Source organism: Miscanthus floridulus, chromosome 1, assembly GCF_019320115.1.
Source record: "Miscanthus floridulus cultivar M001 chromosome 1, ASM1932011v1, whole genome shotgun sequence".
NCBI lineage: Eukaryota > Viridiplantae > Streptophyta > Magnoliopsida > Poales > Poaceae > Miscanthus > Miscanthus floridulus.
The window spans coordinates 36,578,225-36,598,693 of record NC_089580.1 but is presented as its reverse complement, the minus strand read 5'-3'; the positions used below and the strand labels follow the sequence as shown (position 1 = coordinate 36,598,693).

At 43.3% G+C, this 20,469-nt stretch overlaps 2 protein-coding genes across 2 annotated transcripts; one reads left to right on the top strand and one right to left on the bottom strand.

Moving 5' to 3' along the window:
* Window positions 1-7,240: 7,240 nt before the first annotated feature.
* Window positions 7,241-8,344, bottom strand: LOC136454719 (uncharacterized). The gene has a single exon (XM_066455042.1). The coding sequence runs from the start codon at window positions 8,342-8,344 to the stop codon at window positions 7,241-7,243; it is 1,104 nt and encodes a 367-aa protein (XP_066311139.1).
* A 6,733-nt stretch (window positions 8,345-15,077) lies between these two features.
* On the top strand, window positions 15,078-20,047 carry LOC136482334 (DEAD-box ATP-dependent RNA helicase 37-like). The gene is made up of 7 exons (XM_066479572.1): window positions 15,078-15,236; window positions 15,583-16,441; window positions 16,537-16,620; window positions 17,409-17,651; window positions 18,201-18,368; window positions 18,670-18,783; window positions 19,150-20,047. The coding sequence occupies exons 2-7, from the start codon at window positions 15,632-15,634 to the stop codon at window positions 19,657-19,659; spliced, it is 1,929 nt and encodes a 642-aa protein (XP_066335669.1). The 5' UTR covers window positions 15,078-15,236; window positions 15,583-15,631; the 3' UTR covers window positions 19,660-20,047.
* The last annotated feature ends 422 nt before the right edge of the window (window positions 20,048-20,469 follow it).

Genomic DNA, 20,469 nt, shown 5'->3' with positions numbered 1-20,469 from the left:
TAGATAGATAGATAGATAGATAGATAAGGTATAGATATAGATATAAATATATTAGGAATAGAATTCTACTCCTTTTTTCCTATATGGATTTGATTCGGAATCGGGTTTTCACCATAAGTAGTTGGAAGGCCGGACAAAAAAATGCCAAAAAAGTGGCGGAAAGTTGTATTTCCGCGCAAGAGTAGGAATCTATGGATAGATTTATAATTGGAATAAACAAAGTTTACTCCTGCTGATGCTCCTAGTGCGAAACAAACGACGTCCGTGACCGTGGTCTTGCCTTGCTCTTGCACGCTGCACATGTTGCTATATCCGACTCCAACTTAATAAACAATTTGCTTTCTTTATTGGCTTGCGGATCATCATAGCACATTTGGACTCTACAGTAGTATGTCTAGATAATCTGGCCGCTACTTTCTTTATTAAGCTGCGCTTATCTGACTCGGAAAAAGGACTCGCATGTGAAAACAAAAAAAAACGTAAACCGTAACCGAGTCGATGTCTTAGTTAGACGAAAGATTTTACGCAAAAAAATTTACCTCTTTATTATTAAGTAGGTATAGATATAGATTGAAACAATGGGTAAATGTCTCCGCTTTCACTCATTTGAAAAAGCTAAAAACTAAAAGGTAAAAGCAGGGTTTAAGGTGTTTCGAAAATTGTACTATACGAAAATGGCTCCTTTTGAAAGGCAGCTTCTAGTTCTCTATGTTGGATTGTGTTATATTTTTTAGCAGCATGAGCAATTTTACACAAGTTAGACCAAACCCAGCCTTAATAAGGAAGCAACTACACCACTCTCTCTGACTAACATGTGGATCTCAACACCTTTGTAACTCCTGCCTCCCGTCTATATAATGTGAGCCACGGGGCCTCCTACTCGGTTACGATCTCGGCACACTCACACACACACATTTTTAACTCTGTGTTGTAACTCTTGTTTCAAACTTTGAGCCTTCGTGCTCAGTAAACACGATTGAACCGCTGCTAGATGTGGGGTCCATTGCCTGGACCAGTATGAAACCACTGAGTCGTTGAAAGCTAAGCCGTACGAACTAATATGTGACGCAATCTAGTTGGTAGATGAAACACCAACATTCTTCCTTCTTCCGTCTTGCCTGGCATGCGTAGTTTGTCCAATTTCCGTGTTACGCTGAATTTGTTGTTGCTCTGTCGCCCATGCACCTCCGACTTCTTATCGATGAAAATGGATGGAGAAATCCAGTCCAGCCCCGTCCTATCCCATTTTTTACCTTTTATCTTTGAAATGATCAATATATCCAAGTGGGTAATGAATTGGGCCAATCTAAAGTTCTCACGGAAATTAAACATATCTCTTAGCCTACTTCACATATGTACTTAAGACTAATGTTTATATCTACTGCATAAAAGTTCTACATCCCAATTCTAGACATGTAAATTGTAATAAAGTATATGCATGATGTAAATGGAAGGGGCAAAGCAATGTTTGTTTCCATGAGGTATCGAAGAATCATCACTCTCCACTAGCCCTTGTTGGAGCACCCACTTAAGGGTATTACTCTCCCTTAATTTGCGCAAGACTAAGTGCTCTCTAGTGGTTGGTCCTTCTCCACTCTGAAACGGCGGATCACCAATTGTTTTGTACACCAATGACTTGAGCCTCTTACAATCACCACCAATAGATCTTCAAGCTCCTCATCACCACCAAGACATATAGATGATATCGACCAACAAGAGTAACAGGTACAAACTCTCACTTGACCTAAGCAAGCCTAATGAGAGGCCCTTGATCTTCGGTAAGCAAATCTCAGTCACTCCAATAGGCCAAAACACTCTCCTGGATGCCAAATGTTGTAGCTAGAACTCCTGAATGCCAAGAGAGCCAAATAACACGAGATGGCGGGGGTATATAGGTCTCACCATAAAAACTAGTAGTTATAACTCCACTCAACTGAAATGCACTTACCAAAAAAAGTTTGGTGACACTTTTAGATAAGCACTGTAGAAAAGGTTTTTGGCTGGCTGCAATCCTTCGATGATGCTCAAGTGACCCCACTAAAATAATTCGATGGGTCTTGGAGCTCACTAGACAATTTTGATCGAACATTGTGCACGTGTCAAAGCCTTATGTTTGGTTCTGATAATTGAGTCAACTAGTGGACTAACCTTTTGCTAAGTGTGTAATTAATCTAGGTTAGGTCCAAACCAAGATGGAGAGCAACGCTTGGAGATGGATGAAGGGTGATTGAAAGGATCTAGCAAGTGTCCTAGAGGGGAGCGTGAATAGGCCTTTTCCTGAAATTTAATCAACTTATGAAACAGTCAGAACGCGGAACCTCCGGGTTTGAGCGCGGAGGTTCCGGGACTAAGCGTGGAACCTCTAGGGATCAGAGTATGATATTGATCTACTGTGGAATTTAATGAATTAAAAATAGATCGAATGTAATACCGGCCTTCCTAGGAAGTATGTTGAGCTATCCAAACAGTCGGTTGCACCTAGAAGATGAGGAATTCGTAGATCGGATGCAAACCCTAAAAATCTATCCAAATCACAAGTAATGGCAACAACAACAGCAATCACAATGAACACAAGGATTTATCCCGTGGTTCAACTCGCCACAAAGGCTTGTCTACGTCCATTGTTGAGGTTAGCCACAAAGGCTATGGAGTCTCTTTCAACTCGCTCCTCTTCTCCAACCTATCACCAAGGCAATAGGTTAGAGGGTTCCACTAAGTCACAAAGGGTAATACAAACTTCCCGGTGCTCAACCATAGCAGATTGGGAGCTATCGGGGCGACCGCTAGCCGTCTAGGAGCCAAGCTCCAAGAGTAACGAACACACCAAACAGCTAGGGTTTCACCAAGTGCACAAGAATGGAGGAGAAGAATCTTCTCGAGCTTTTTCACACTCTCTAGAGCCAAATCCCTCAAGGAATCATAAAGATTTGAGCAAGGGAGTTGGGAGCACCAAGCTTGGGAGAGAAAGCTTCTGCTCATCAGGAATGAAGGAGTGGAGAAGATGACCATTGGGGGCGAAAGGGTATGGTATAAATACCACCACGTCACCCATAAAACGATCGAGTCTGTCAGACCCTGGGGCCTCCGCGTCAGGACGCGGAGGTTCCCACAGGTCAGAGCAGATAAGAATTCAGCTCGGCTGGCTTTTTGTGGCTGGGATTATTTGAGATGTAGATAGAGTTTTGAGCACTTGGTTCCACCTAGCACACCATTAGTATCCCCTTGATAGTACGTCTTGTCCTATGACTCAATTTCAAAATATAAAATGAATTAAACTAGCTCATGGAGCCGTTGCAAGCCATCCATTCGAGTTGGGGGGTCTCTTCCTTTGTTTCTTTGCATCCACGATTAAAGATATGTTGTCAAACACTTGTCAAATCCATTAGTCCTTTAATTTTGTTGTCAACATCACCAAAACCCACTTAGAGCTCCTTTTTTGTAAATGTTGACAACACAATTAAAGCTTACATTCAATTGAAAGATTGAGCTTTTGATAGCATGAATACAAGGGCTCCCCTTTAATATATGCAAGATTTGTTTGGAATTATAAAAATGTCCCTTCAAGACATACTTGGCATATATTAAGAGCAAGTGTGAAAGATACATTGTATTCATGCCATCGTGGGGTGCAAAAGAAGTGTGTTCAAATAATAATCCATGATGCATATGACAGTTTATGCACAAAAGATAATATCCTGGGTCTGCAGACCGCAGAGCCTCCAGGCCAGAGCGCGGAGCCTCCGGGCCTGAGCTCGGAGCCTCTGCGTTCTACACACACAGAACTTTTTCAACAGCAACAGAAGCATCTTAGATATATAAACAAACACCACACAGTTCTAATATGCTAGTAACATATGAATATAAACAAGTTCTACCATAGTTCTAGCATCCATTACAAGCATAAAGTCCACATATCCATGTCCATGACCTCCAATCGCCACACAAAGGCGAAACAAAGTATTATTATACACGTATAGGACAATACCCTACGACCTCCCTGATATGACAGAACGCAAGCAGTGTTGTAGGCGCCGACACTTTCCCCTACAGTATTGCGGGCGCCATTTACTCCCATACGGTAAGGCTCCCCCCACATACCTCTGGGCATCGATAGTGTTGTGGGTGCTGACATTTACCGTACCAGACGAACAAGGAAGAACCCCTTGCACACCTCTGGGTATCAACAGTATGGCAAGCGCCGACGTCTGCCATACCTAAAGAAGACAACACGACCTCCCACATGCATCTGACATTCAACAGTATTATGGGCGCCTACCATCATCATGTACCCGCCGCGCATGGGCAACAAGGCTTAGTAGCATACGTACTCTCCCTTTCTCACTTGTAAGGTGTAACACCCCTGGTGTTACGATCTCGTTTAGCACCACGATTTAGGCCTAAGAAAAATTTCTGAAACAAGTTTCTCGGGTTTTTAATTTAAAACGTACTTGCTGCGACAAGTGAATCCCGTGTAACTTAGTTTCGTGGACTCAAATAAACGCTCAAGATAAATTACGCAGTGCGTAGAAATATTCAGGAATGTCCGACGACGATTCTAGAGAACGTTTTGTTCGGTTAGGTTAAGCATGAAAATCAACTTTTATAAATAAAATAAAATCCACTAATAAATAGAACGATACATATATATAAACTCACGGGTTTATTTTGTTAAGCACGAACTGACGAGAAAGAGAGCGCAGCAGCTTTGTTTATTTTTTTCGACGTGCACCATACTCGCCTGGCATTACTTTTGATTACTGTCTCGTTCTCATCGTGGCCCTGCAATTCGCTGCATTGCAAAGTCTCCTCATCCATCCGCATCCATGCTCTCTGGCTTTTGCTTTGTTTCTCTTTGACTTGATTACTTTTGTCTACATTTGCCGAGCCGCTCCTTGTTTTTCCTCCCTCACTGCTTGTCTCTGTTTCTCTGATTGCCTGCCTTGCTTGTCTCTGCGGCCGCGGTCTTGTCCATGCCAACCGGCATGCCCTACCGGCCATGTTGGGCCTAGCCGTCCTGTCGTCGTGTTTAAAAAGTAACCGAGCCTGCACGCGTCTCCTTGCTTGTTCGTCTTGAGCTAGTCTATGAATAATCTTCTCCTTCTTCCTTCTTAATTTAATTAGCACGCATACACTCTTTATTGCCGATCAGCCTCGTTGGCATAACAAGGACACACTCGAGTCCAAGTCTATCATAAATCAACTAGTCCAGTTGACACGTCGAAAGACTACTCAAGTCCATCGCCTGAAATCAAAACACGGGTCACTTGCATCGTCTTACACGGCGGGTACTGTAGCGCGCAGGATACCATAGCGTGAGAAACACTGTAGCGTGCAGAATCAACGTAGGTTCGTTGCAGCGTGCAGGATCACTGCAGCAGCGTGGAATCACTGTAGCAGCGCGGAATCGCTGTAGCTCCGTGGAAAACACTGTAGCTGCGACTTCTTTTGTGCTCCGGCGGCTCAGTTTTTGGCTCCAGTCCATAACGCGCACGATGGTAGGCGGACAAGCTTGCCAGCTTCTCTTCGCGCCTATAAAATGTGAGCCCGCACAGTCCAGTAGCTGAGCCTCTGCTCTCCATAGCTCCAGCTCTCTGCTCATTCTCTCGTCTTCTCTGTTCTGTCCGCAAGCTACACGTAGGTCGGAGTTGACCTTTACTCGTCGGGCGAGGTGAGCAGCTCATGAGCATCCCCTCGCTCTCCTCTCTTTTTCATGACAGGAGAGTGATGGGTTGGTCCTACTTATGCTTGGGGTACAAGCGGGGCGTGTGTTTTCAGGGTACCCAGCTGGGAGCATTAATTCATGAATCGCCAGTCTATCCGGTACGGCTTGTCTGTGGTTTAGCATCGTAGTAAGAACTGAAGATGAAAGATGAAAGATAGAAAAGGAAATCTGATTGCTTACCACCTGCTTGAAAGTAGCACAGGTGCTTACATAGAATGGTTAGTTAATGAACCAATGCGGCTTTTAATAAAAATCAAATATAAGGACGCACACTTAGTAATGCTTCCTGCAAATGCAACCCACAAGCCAGATAGCCTTGCATATCCTTGGAGTCTTTTCTTTCCTCCTGTCGGGTAAGTCTTGCTGAGTATAATTGAGTACTCAGGGTTTTATTCCCCCTGTTGCAGGTGACAGGTTGATGCTAGAGCTAACCCTTGTGTGTGGATTCATTCTGGTGGGCTCAACGAGGATTCATTTACGTCGCGATCGTAGTTTTTATTTATAACTCTCATCAAATGTTTTTATAAATGAAAGTTTCATAATCTATTGTAATAGTTTATATATCAATACTTCATCATGTTATGATTAGATATTTATTTCCGCTGTAATTCTGATCACATGTTTATATTCCGCTGTTCAATTAAATTGCTCATAACTCTGATAATATGATTACATTCCGCTGTTATAATAAATAATATTATACTCTGATGTTGTATTAAAAGTGATGTAAGAAACGGTTAATGATGATATAAGCTTTATTCTCTCATTTGTGATCCTGATGGTAAAAATGTGGATTTTCGGGTTCTCCCCTGGGGTGTGCCCGACGAAACCGAGTAATTTAGTGTTCTCCCTCGAGTGCTTAGTGTCTAATAGAAGACAAGCACTCCTGTGAGGCATTAGATTAGGCGGTTCTGCCACATAAGGCCATCCCCTTCATCTATAAAAGAGGATGTGCTCCCTCCCAACAGGTAGATTGATTCAGATCGATCAAGTTCACTAGTACACAACAGCAGAACCACCAGATTCAAACCATGAGTACACGCTTGAACACTTAGCTCATAGCGGGGCTCCCGTCACTCTCAGCCCTTCCGACTGGAGTCCGACCGGACCTCTTGTACCCCTCGTCTTTCTCCTTCTTGTTTGTAACCCCACTGCAAACTTCGAGCACCTGGGCTCAGAAATAAAGTCATCGACTGACTCAAACTAGACGTAGGGCACGATGTCTGAACCAGTATAAACCCTATGTCATTGAGTGCTAGGCCACCTCCGATCACAACATACAGCAAAATTATAAATATTTATGTGTTGGTCACTTTCTGCACCGACAAGATGCATTAGATATCTCACTTGCCTTCGTAGGATGTGAGGTTTTATCCCAAAGGATGCTAAATTGTTCTTCAAGTTCCTCATTTCTTGTCTTGAGGGCATTGTTCTTTTTTTGAAGAGTATTTAGGTCATCCTTTAGGGTAGCTATGATGCTTTCAGCTTGGTCAACTTCCAAAACATAAAGTTTCAACCTCACTTTTTCTGATGCAAGAGAGCTTTCTTGCAAGTAACATAGAGTTTCTCTTGTTTGGCAAGAGTAGCTTGAGTTCTCTCTAATTCATCTACCACCTTGGCTATGAAGTTCTTAGATTTTCTATCCATTTTGCTTACCAAGTTATTTACTTCATCATCACTAGAGTCCATGTCGGATTCATCACTCGATGGAGGAGAGATTTTATGCTTGGATTTAGGTTTTACCTTTTCTCCTTTGCCCATGAGACAAAAGAGTGTAGACCTCTCCTCATCATCGGTCAAGTTGGTGAAGAGCTTTGATGAAGAAGACTGCTTCTTGATAGCAATTGTTGCAACTTTCTTTGTTTCTTCTTCACTTGAGCTATCATCATTTGAATCCCATTCATGACCAATATGAGCTTGACCTGAATAGTTCTTCTTTTTGTGTTGGGTCTTGCCATCTTTCTTGTAGTGCTTCTTTTTCTTGTCTTTATTGTCCTCTTTGTTCTCATAAGGACAATCAGCAATGAAATGCTCTGTGCTTCCACAATTATAGCATTTCCTCTTTTGCTTGTTGGGAAGTCTCCTCTTCATAAACTTGTACCATTCTCTTTTCAACCCTTTCTTGTACTTCCTCATGAACAAAGCAACATCACCAATCTCATCGGAAGACACTTCATCATCTTCATCATCACTTGAGTCACTTGATGAATCAACCGTCTCAACCTTGCTTGATCTTGATCTTGGTGACTTGCTTGAGGTGAAGGCCTTGTTTGATTTGTTTGCCTTGAGAGCTACCTTTTTTACCTTCAAGTTCTCCATCTTTGCTTCTAGCTCTCCAAACTTCTTCCTTTGTTGTATCTCCATCTCCATGAGCTCATGAGTGAGTATTCTTCCAAGGACATCACTAGGGGTGAACTCTTCAAACCTCTTCTTCTCTCTAATCAATGTCACAAGAGTTGGGTTTCTTGGTGCAAATGCTTCCAACATCACTTTTACAACATGATGATCATCCAAGTCATCCCCACCCAAGCCTCTAATCTTGCCAACTATCACCATTAATCTATCAAACATCTCTTGAGGGCCTTCTCTATCCTTGATAACAAACCTATTGAGATGAGCCATCAATAGATCAATCTTGGACTTCTTTACCTTACTAACTCCTTCATGTGCAAGGTGAAGGGTGTCCCAAATCTTCTTAGCAATATCCAAACCAATCACTTTGTTGTACTCTTTCGGGCTTAATGCACCTAGAAGAACACTAGTAGCTTGAGCATTGCGATGTATCATGTGAATCTCTCTTGGTGTGAGATTTTTGGGATCAACAGGATCTTCAAAACCTACACACACAATATTCCATATCTCCGAATGGAGTCCAATAAGACAAGCCTTAATCATATGCTTCCACTTGGCAAAGTTAATCCCATCAACTTGGGGTAACTTGCCCGCGGGTATGTTGATGTGAGTGTTAGTAGGCAAATTTATGAAATCATAATTAAAGGATACACTCGAATATGATCTCTTGGTGTTAGACTTGAGTGTCCTCTTTGGTAGCCTTTGAGCATAGTACTCATCATCATCATCTCTATTGATGAGGACATCACCAAGATGGAGTCGAGGATGACTCCAATTCGAGAAGGGGAGGATGATGAGGACATCGCCACGCTGGACACACCGACGCCATGGTCTTCCCCAAGTTGCAATTTGTTCCCAACTCAGCTGCCACGTCACCCTCGGATTCAGCAGACACGTTGTCACTGTTTCGGTCATAATTTTCTCATACGACATCGAAACGGGCCGTTCTTGGATGCATTGGAAAGGAGACGACGACGCCATCGTTTTGGATCTGGTCCCAGCTCCAGAAGGTCCGTGGATCATTCTGTGTGACCACGGCAAGGTGCTGCGTCACCTATTTGGGCCAACTTGGCCATGTATCGTGTCGGGCCTTAAGCCCAAGTTGTGGGCGCCCAACCCCTGGCCGTCCCCAACCCTAGGTTGAGTCTTAGACTATAAACATAGCCACCGCCGCTGCTACACAATTGTGTTTTGTTTAGAGTTTAGTTTTCCATCGAGAAACTGAATCGTTCATTGTAACTGTGGTGACAAATCCTTTTACAGTGATCCAGGGCCCCCGTTCTTGATCTCCTCCACTGTGTCGATTAGTCCTTTGGAACCGAGTTCTTGAATCCTCTATTGAAATTCGCGTCATTCATATTTGCAATTTTAGATTGCGTGTTTTATCTTCTTGCTTGTGCTCTTCGATTCGCTTGTAGGAAAAGCCTTTTTGGCGAGGTCAATCAAGTTGTGCTTGGTTGATAACCAACGAAGTGGTGGTGTAATGGTTGCAGGGTTCGAATCGTGTCTAATTTGAAGCCGGATCGCCAACGTCGAGATCTCCACAAATCGAACTTACCGGCTACCTCTTGGAAGATCGGGCCCGTACTCATCAATTGGTATCAGATATTTTAGGTTTACCGCGAGGTATAATCTCGTTTGCCTTAGATTCATATTTGTTCATTACCTAGAGTCCACAAAAAACCCAAAAATATTTCAATTTCCGCTGTCCTATTGCCCTTTGTGCCTTTGCAATTTCGTTTCAGATTCGTGTTGTTGAGTTTGTGTCCGTAGTCGAGTCTTGTTGCTGGTTTAGGATTGTGTTCGTGGTCGTAGTTCAATCGCCCGTTGCTGTGATTTTTGTTTTCCGCCGCTATCCCATCCACCGTTCCCAAACAACAAGTCGAAGCCACCACATTACTCGACTTGCCCCGCTAGCCGCCTTGTGTAACTTCTCGCCGCCGCGCAAACAATTTTGTTTCCTACTAGTGCCTTTTGGAAAAATCCGAGAAAAAATTCAGGAAAAAGGAGAAATTCGGGCTATTTGCTTGTTCTGTGAGTTCTTTCGATCGTCCTTTGTTTTCACCTTGTTGCGCTACGTCTCGACACGTCTTAGCCAGCACCTGTGATTTGTACTTTGGATCCGGATTGAACAATCGTTACTCTGCACTCGTTAATTGCTAATTCTTGTTGTCATATTGTGTACCTACCCATAGCTCCACATATTCTTCTGTCAGCACAGGTTCATCTTGCAACTGTTACCCACGCTCAACAACAGATTGCTTCGCCACTTTGATTTTGCTCCTGTTTGGCATTGGTAAGAATACAGGCAAGACGGTGGTAAGCCGCTTGTGATTTTGCATTCCACTTTCACCACCATCACCACCACTTGTTTCCTTTTAGTTGATAGGGATAATACTTTGGTGTTGTCTTTTTCTATTTTCTAACCATGGCAGGAACTCCGACGGACTTCAATGAGTGCGTGTCCAAAGGCGAGCTTGCAACGTTCATGACTGAACAACGCAATCTTATGACCGAGCTGACGCGCAACGTGAACAATCTGGTCACCCGCATTGAACAGCTTGAGCAACGCCCTCCACCTTATCGTGCTGATGATGAAGATGCGGATGCTTTTGGTGATGAAGATGCGTATGCTGACGGTGGTGCCCGTCGCCGCCTCAACTTCAATCGTCGCGGTATGGCAGGTAATAATCATGGTAATAATGATCCTTTTGCTAAAATTAAATTTAGTCTACCTCCTTTTGCTGGTAATGTTGATCTAGAGGTATATTTAGATTAGGAGCTTGTTGTTCAACAAAAATTTGATTCTCATAATGTTCCTACTGAGCATAGAGTTAGACTTGCTACTAGTGAGTTTACTAATTTTGCTTTGTTCTGGTGGAGTGATCTTTGCAATGCCAATAATGCTGCTGCTGTACCATAAACTTGGAATGTTTTAAAGCAACGTATGACATCTCGTTTTGTTCCTCCTTATTACCAACGTGATTTACGTTTGAAACTACAAACTTTAAAACAAGGTGATAAAGGAGTGGAAGCATACTATCAAGAATTGCTTATTGGTTTAGCATGTTGTGGTATAAATGAAGATGATCATGATGCTAGTGCTAGATTTTTTGGTGGTTTAAACCATGATATACAGAACATACTTGATTACAAAGAATGGCACAATTTTTCCCAATTGTATCATCTTGCTATTAAGGCAGAACGAGAAGTACAGGGACGCAAACAACACCAGCCTTTCAGGTCTAACAATGGGAGGAATTTTCAGCAGCGTTCTGAGCCGAAGACGCCCAAGCTTCCTGTTGCACTACAGCCATCTACACCTCCATTTTCTTCCGGGGTAAGTAAATTGTCTAATGTGCAGTTTCCACAGCTGAAGAAAGGTGGCACTCCGGGTGCTTCTACTAGCTTCTCCTCGTCTAGCTCTAAAATCATTTGCCACTGATGCAAAGGCATGGGACATGTCATGAAGGAATGCCCTAGTCGTCGCGCTTTCATTGCTACCGAGGATGAATATGTAAGTGCTAGTGATGTTGAAGATGATTTAGTCCTTGCTGCTAACATTGATGTAGATCCCACCGAGGGCGATCAAGACAAGGAGGCCATCACCATTGACTCCGTGGCTGCTGCCGCGGACTACTCTAGCCTTCTTATGCAGCGTGTGTTGAGTACACATGTGGGACATGAAGAAGAGATGAAGATCCAACACCACAATTTATTCCACATGTATCTCATTGTGCAAGGTTGTCGTGTTCTCACTATCATTGATAGCGGGAGTTGCAACAACTTGATGAGTTCAGATTTGGTTGACAAGCTTGGCTTGACCACACGACAACATTCGTATCCATATAAACTTCAATGGTTCAATAATAGTGGTAAGACTAAGGTAACTAAATCAGCACGCATTAGCTTTTTCACAGGCTCTTATCATGATACTGCTGATTTTGATGTTGTCCCTATGCAAGCTTGCTCCATTTTGTTAGGTCGCCCATGGAAATTTGATAATGATGCTTTACACCATGGTAGAACTAATACATACACTATCATACATAAGGACAAGAAAATTGCATTGCTGCCTTTGTCTCCTACGGATATTATTAAACATGCTAATGAGATCAAAAATAAACCTCCAACAGACATTGCTAAACATAATGGGATTAAGTTAGAAGGAGGTGCTTTTCTTGCTACAACTTCTGCTACTGCTGAGTTATGTGATAATCCTGATACACCATGTTATACTATGTTTTGTCAACCTTTTATGTCTGGTGCATTGCCTGCTCTCACTAACCTTTTGCAGGAGTTCGTTGATGATGGGATGGAGTCGAGGACGACTCCAATTCTAGAAGGAGGGGATGATGAGGATATCACCAAGATGGAGTCGAGGACGACTCCAATTCGAGAAGGGGAGGATGATAAGGACATCGCCACGCTGGACACACCGACGCCATGGTCTTCCCCAAGTTGCAATTCGTTCCCAACTCAGCTGCCACGTCACCCTCGGATTCAGCAGACACGTCGTCACTGTTTCGGTCATAATTTTCTCATACGACATCGAAACGGGCCGTTCTTGGATGCGTTGGAAAGGGGACGACGACACCGTCGTTTTGGATCTAGTCCCAGCTCCAGAAGGTCCGTGGATCATTCTGTGTGACCACGGCAAGGTGCTACATCACCTATTTGGGCCAACTTGGCCATGTATCGTGTCGGGCCTTAAGCCCAAGTTGTGGGCGCCCAACCCCTGGTCGTCCCCAACCCTAGGTCGAGTCTTAGACTATAAACACAGCCGCCGCCGCTGCTACACAATTAGGTTTTGTTTAGAGTTTAGTTTTCCATCGAGAAACTGAATCGTTCATTGTAACTGTGGTGACAAATCCTTTTACAGTGATCCAGGGCCCCCGTTCTTGATCTCCTCCACTATGTCGATTAGTCCTTTGGAACCGAGTTCTTGAATCCTCTATTGAAATTCACGTCATTCATATTTGCAATTTCAGATTGCGTGTTTTACCTTCTTGCTTGTGCTCTTCGATTCGCTTGCAGGAAAAGCCTTTTTGGCGAGGTCAATCAAGTTGTGCTTGGTTGATAACCAACGGAGCGGTGGTGTAACGGTTGCAGGGTTCGAATCGTGTCTGATTTGAAGCCGGATCGCCAACGTCGAGATCTCCACAAATCGAATTTACCGGCTACCTCTCGGAAGATCGGGCCTGTACTCATCATCTATTCTCTGACTCGCTGCTTGGTTGTGGACTTGATTGCACCTTTCTTCTTCTCCTTGTTCTTGTTCTTGTCCCTTTGCTTGTCTCCCTTAGAGGATCCCTTAGCACCAAGCTTGAGCTTTGGAAGTCGCTCAAGCACTGTTGTGGGATCATCCTTAGAGCTTCAGGTTCCTTTTCACTAGGAACATCCTCAAAGCGGTCCTCTCCATCTTCCTCCGATACCTTTCTCTAGGACTTGTCATTTCCTCACATGGTTAAGTGCTATGACGAGGAAGCCTGCTCTGATATCAATTGGAAGGATCTAGCAAGTGGCCTAGGGGGGTGAATAGGCCTTTTTCTAAAATTTAATCAACTTATGAAAACAGTCAGAACGTGGAACATTCGAGTTTGAGCGCGGAGGTTCCAGGACTGAGCTGGAACCTCCGGGGGTCAGAGTATGAAATCGATCTACTATGGAATTTAACGAATAAAAAATAGATCGAATGTAATACCAGCCTTCCTGGGAAGTATGTCGAGCTATCCAAACAGTCGGTTGCACCTAGAAGATGAGGAATTTGTAGATCGGATGAAAACCCTAAAAATTGATCCAAATCACAATAGAAACAACAACAGCAATCATAGTGAACACAAGAATTTATCTCGTGGTTCAACTCGCCACAAAGGCTTGTCTACGTCCACGTTATTGAGGTTAGCCACAAAGGCTATGGAGTCTCTTTCAACTAGCTCCTCTTCTCCAACCTATCACCAAGGCAATAGGTTAGAGGGTTCCACTAAGTCACAAAGGATAATACAAACTTCTTGGTGCTCAACCACAGTGGATTGGGAGCTATCAGGCGATCGCTAGCCGTCTAGGAGCCAAGCTCCAAGAGTAACGAACACACCAAGCGGCTAGGACTTCACCAAGTGCACAAGAACGGAGGAGAAGAATCTTCTCGAGCTTTCTCACACTCTCTAGAGCTAAATCCTTCAAGGAATCACAAAGATTTGAGCAAGGGAGTTGGGAGCACTAAGCTTGGGAGAGAGAGAGAGCTTCTGTTCGTCAGGAATGAAGGATGGAGAAGATGACTGTTGGGGGCGAAGGGGTATGGTATAAATACCACCCACGTCACCCACAAAACGATCAGGTCTGTCAAACCCTGGAGCCTCCGCGTTAGGATACGGAGGTTCCACGCCAGAGCGCGGAGGTTCCGCGCAGGTCAGAGCAGATAAGAATTCAGCTCGGCTGGCTTTTTTGTGGCTGGGATTATTTGAGATGTAGATGAAGTTTTGAGTACTTAGTTTCACCCAGCACACCATTAGTATCCCCCTTGATAGTACGACTTGTCCTGTGACTCAATTTCAAAATATAAAATGAATTAAACTAGCTCTTTGGAGCCGTTGCAAGCCATCCATTCGAGTTGGGGGTCTCCTCCTTTGTTTCTTTGCATCCACGATTAAAGATATGCTGTCAAACACTTGTCAAAGTCATTAGTCCTTTAATTATGTGGTCAACATCACCAAAACCCACTTAGAGCTTGATTGCACTTACAGTGATCAATACAATTCGAGCAAGCTCTCACCTGAAAGAGAAGAGAAAAAACAAAATCCAAGGGTGTGTAGGCAAATGTATAAATTTTGTTTGAAGGTCAAAATCCAATTCGAGAGCTCACTCGAAATTTGCAAAAGAAAATGAAGAAAACAGAAATTTCGAAAAAAACGGCCCAGAAGAAGGCCCAGAGAGTAAGGCCCGTACACGTGCCCGTGCGGGTGCGCTCTTTTTTTGTTACGCCGTCGCTGCATAAGCTGCAGCCCCTCTTCCGTCGGGATATTCTGCGTCCCTCCTCGTTCGCTCTCTCTCTCTCTCTCTCTCTCGCCCCCTCTCGCTCTCCGACGACTGGTGGACCGCCGCCGCCCTAAGCCAGGTGCTGAGGTTTTTGTTGGTCTCTTCGCCGGCGACGAGCACCCACCAGGTACTCCCACTCCTTCCCTTCCCTTCCCTTCCCTTCCCTTCCCTTCCCTTCCCTTCCCTTCCCTTCCTGCTGTGCGAAGCTGAGCACCGAAACCCTAACCTAAAGCTATTTAGCTATTTAACAAACCTCCTAACTTCGAAGTTTTCGCAAAAATTATTGGGCGTACATGTGTACACCCATGTCCCTCTACTGGATCCACCCCTGTTATTATTTGTTTTGATTTTTTTTCATCAAGGAAAAAGTAGCCATTTGGTTGAGATCCTCGTTTTTTTTTCTGAGAAGTGTTTGCCATGCTCTACGTTATCTCTTTATGTCTGACTGTTTGTTTTATTTCTGTTATTTCCAGGTTTTAGCGATCACTGGTAGCGACTTCATCAAAGACATTTTGCAAAATTATGCGATCTTCATGGGCTGATTCAGTTGCGAACGCCGAGGAATCGGCGCCCGCGACTGTTACTGCTAATGCCCCTGCCCCTGCTGTTAATCATCAGAACTCGCGCCCCACCCTCAGCGCGTACGTTCCTCCCCACCTTCGTGGCCGCTCAGGTGGTCCTCTCCCTGAGAACAAAGCAGTGCCTGCTGCAGCTCCTGCACCAGCTGACGTAAGGCCTGCTGCTGTGCAGCCTTCTGGTTACTCAGCTGTTGGTGGCGGCTCTCGTTGGGCAGGCCCTACTGTTGGTGGTAGTGGCGGTGGCGGTGGTAGCGCCATAGTTGGTCCTCGCCAGGGTGGTGGCGGTCGAGGCGGCGGTTGGAACTCCCGACCTGGGTGGGACCGTAGAGACCGTGAACCAAACCCTTTTGCCAACACCGAGGCTGCGGATGTTGATTTCCAGAGTCAGGATAATACAGGCATCAATTTTGACGCCTATGAGGATATTCCTGTTGAGACAAGTGGCCATGACGTCCCTCCACCAGTCAATACCTTTGCAGAGATTGATTTGGCTGATGCAGTGAATGAGAACATACGGCGGTGCAAGTATGTGAAGCCAACACCGGTACAGCGACATGCCATTCCTATCGCCAATGCAGGTCGGGACCTCATGGCTTGTGCACAGACAGGGTCTGGAAAGACTGCAGCCTTCTGTTTCCCTATCATTAGTGGGATCTTGAAGTCAAGGGACTCAAGGCCACCCCAGAGGCGAGGTTCCAGGACTGCTTGCCCTCTGGCGCTGATACTATCCCCTACTCGTGAGCTATCTATGCAAGTATGTTGTCGTTCAGGTTATCCTTTTTGTTTCTTTTCTTATTGTTGATTTTTATTTGATTTCTGATTCTGATTCTTTATTTTATGTAACCTCAGATTCATGAAGAAGCAAGGAAGTTTTCATACCAAACAGGTGTGAGGGTGGTTGTTGCATATGGTGGAGCACCAATACATCAGCAGGTTTAGCTTTTTTTTTGAAATATAAGTTTTGTTCACATTGATAATTACATGATGGGTCTCATAGTTTTTTGGTTGCCTCCCTGAATTCGTTTGATTTGTTGGCATATCAAGTTCGCTTGTCTTGTCTGATAGCATAAAACATAGTGATAGTTATGCTGATTAGCTTGCAATGATGCATCAATTAATTATAATTCTTAGGAAGTAGCCAAAGAGCAATGCATGGTGTTAATAGACACTGGTTTTAATTCACCACACTGAAATGGAAAATTTCCAAACAATCCTAGTTGTGCTTTCCGTGATCCTTTTCCTTTTTTTTTCTAATATATCACTGAAATTAGCTGTGCATACTTTCTGTAGTTAAGTTAATGGCTATGTGTCAACAAGATTCTCAGGACCAGGAAGCACATCTGATAGGGGAAAAAACTTCCATGCTATCACTTTTTTTTTGTGTGTGTGCAATTGTATGGGATTAGGAGGCTTAGGGTAGGAACAGCTTTGCTAAACCTAAGAACTCTAGTATCTAGTATTAGAATAAAATAAAAAGATTGTCAATTATATATGACACAGGGTTTTAGCCCATTCTTATTACTAACAAATCGTTGTAATGGCCTTTCGTCTGTAGAAGCTAGTGCAGAAACTATACTGGCTGTAAATAAGTGAACTCATTTCAGAAGTGGTTGCATCTTCTAAGTTATCAGCAATTAATTGGATGGTGCTGGCCATAGCATATTTGCATGAGAATTTTTGCACAACATAGATGTTAAATGTGTACTGATCTGTTATTGTAGCTGAGGGAACTGGAAAGGGGTGTAGAAATCCTTGTGGCAACTCCTGGTCGTTTGATGGATCTGCTGGAGAGAGCCAGAGTGTCACTGCAAATGATAAAGTACTTAACTCTTGATGAAGCTGATCGAATGCTCGATATGGGCTTTGAGCCACAGATCCGCAAGATTGTTGAGCAGATGGATATGCCCCCTCGTGGTGTGAGGCAGACTATGCTGTTTAGTGCTACTTTTCCAAAAGAAATCCAGGTATTTTTCCATATTCACACTTCTAGCTTCAATCATATGTCAAACTCCATAATGTTTACACCATTACTATTTATTGAATTAGATGCCTAGCAATCTGGGTTAGTTGCTGAGGTAGTTGGAACTTGGAACTTTGCTCACTTATTGCCTGTTAAAATTATCATTCCCTGATGAAGATATGTCATGTTCAGTGTTGCAAAGTTAATGGGCAGGACCTGAAATCAAGTTTTTTTTTCATCATTTATTCCTAGCAACTGTAGTGATGCCTATTTCCATTTTACAGAACCTGTGTAAGCTAAAAATGCATGCATATCAGCATTTTTTAATATCGCAAGATATGGTCAGAAATTATTTTGGCTACTACTACTACAAGTTTATTAATTGCACTTGCAATTAGAATATAAATATATATTTTTTTCAGTTGTTGTATCCTTATAATAGTTATAATTGGTATGCAATAATTTTAGCTTTCTTGCATGAAGTGGAAAAGAAAAGGTTTGCCTAAGGGCTTGCTGGATTTGCTAATGAAAATATCATAAATTTGTTGCGCAGCGGCTGGCTTCAGATTTCCTTGCTGATTACATATTCCTTGCTGTTGGAAGAGTTGGTTCCAGTACTGATTTGATTGCTCAGAGGGTTGAGTTTGTTCTTGAGGCAGACAAAAGAAGTTACCTTATGGACCTTCTTCACGCACAAAAAGCTAACGGCACCCATGGAAAGGTACTACTCCCTTCGTTCCAAATTATAAGATGTTTTAGATTTTCTAGATATATTGCTTTAGCTGTGCATCTACACAGTGTATATCTAAGTACATAGCAAAATCTATATATCTAGAAAAGCCAAAACGTCTTACAATTTGGAATGGAGGGAATAGATATTTAGAGCTTTTTTGTCAACATATGATTCAATTTACTTTTGAGTCATGTAGTGTCGTTCTGTGAATTCTATTTCACTACAGTAGACTACCATAGTTAATCCGATCTCAGTAATTTTCCACCAACTTTTGTTCTGATGTCTGCAGCAATCTCTTACTTTGGTATTTGTGGAGACAAAGAGGGGAGCTGATGCTCTGGAGGACTGGCTATTTAAAAACGGGTTCCCTGCAACAAGCATTCACGGTGACCGAACACAACAGGTGCAGCAGAGCTCGGACTTGCCTCCTTCAATTGTAGTTGCAGTTCATTCTAGATGGTAAATCAGCAAGTCATCATGTAGGCATTTTTCTTACTGCGTGAACAGGAAGATGCTACAAAAATGGACATCTTGTATATTTATTTGAATCGGTCACCAAATGATTTATGAAAATAAGATATCAGATTTGGTATTCTCAAGGCATGCAGATGCAATTGATATTTAAACGTACCATTCCACACATGGGGTCAATATTTTCATTCATTTTGGTCTTATTACATCTCTCTAAAATCTGTATTCAGTCTCTTGCATGGCACATGATGAAATACCGTGATATTTACCATAATATCATTGTGCTTTGTCTGTGCAGGAAAGAGAGTATGCATTGAGGTCCTTCAAGAGTGGAGCAACACCCATACTTGTTGCAACTGATGTGGCTGCTCGTGGACTTGACATACCTCACGTTGCTCATGTCATCAATTTTGACCTCCCAAATGATATAGATGACTATGTTCATCGTATTGGGAGGACAGGACGAGCGGGGAAATCTGGTCGAGCTACTGCCTTTTTCAATGAGGGCAACCTATCGCTAGCAAGGCCATTATGTGATCTAATGCAGGAGGCTAACCAAGAGGTTCCAACATGGCTTGAGCACTATGCTGCCCATTCTTCATACGGTGGTGGTGGTGGTAGAAATCGCCGATCAGGTGGTGCTCGATTTGGTGGCCGTGACTTCCGCCGTGACCGGGACTTTAGGGGAGGAGGCGGTGGAGGAGGATACAGCGGCGGTGGTGGTGGATATGGTGGCGGCGGTTATGGTGGTGGTGGTGGTGGATATGGCGGCGGCTATGGTGGAGGTGCAAGTAGTTCCTGGGACTAGATACTGATTCCTAGTCAAGTGAGAACTGAACTGAAATGTGTTCTGTTGGCATTAACCGAAAACAGATGTTGAGTTAGTCAACCCTAGGGTGGTTGGTATGGTGCTGGAGAAAGTCCCCATATACCTTACTGAAGGTTGGTTATTGGCTTATTGGTTATTGCTGTCTCAGTTTTCTCGTGCTGAGCTATTATTTGTTACCGAGTGTTATTGCCGATGTGGGGGTAGTTGGGATGTTCTTCGCTGCTCATGTTACTTAGTTTTGGATGATGTGTATTATTCGGTTGTTGGTTAATATTTTCTGGTGGTCTCGTTGCTATTATTATACCACTGATAAAAATGGAAATGCCTTACATTGCAGTTGATTATTCATCAGAAGGATTGTATGTTTGTTGGGCATTGCTGATGTCTCTACTTGTTAGTGCTTTCTTTATTTATATCGTGTACTCATTTACGAGCAATATACCATCGTCGTCGATACATGATGTAATAGAGGTACAGTGGCCAGCTTGGCCAGGTCGGTATGATATTTGTTCTGGAATTGTCAGGCTGCGCATCAATTTTAGGTACTTTATGCATATACTTGGTACACGATATCTTAGCATATTATCTTTTTGATGAAAAAAATACAAGAGGGGTAATCTTCTCATATTACTGCTGGCGTAGTGTCTTTTTGAAAGAAAATAGGAGGCGTAATCTTCGCATATTATTGACGGTGTAAATTTGGAGTGACTGCTCAAGGTCAACGCGGCAAAAAAAATTTCTCCACTACACAATTCTAGTAAACACAAACACGTCAGCTTTGAAAAACAA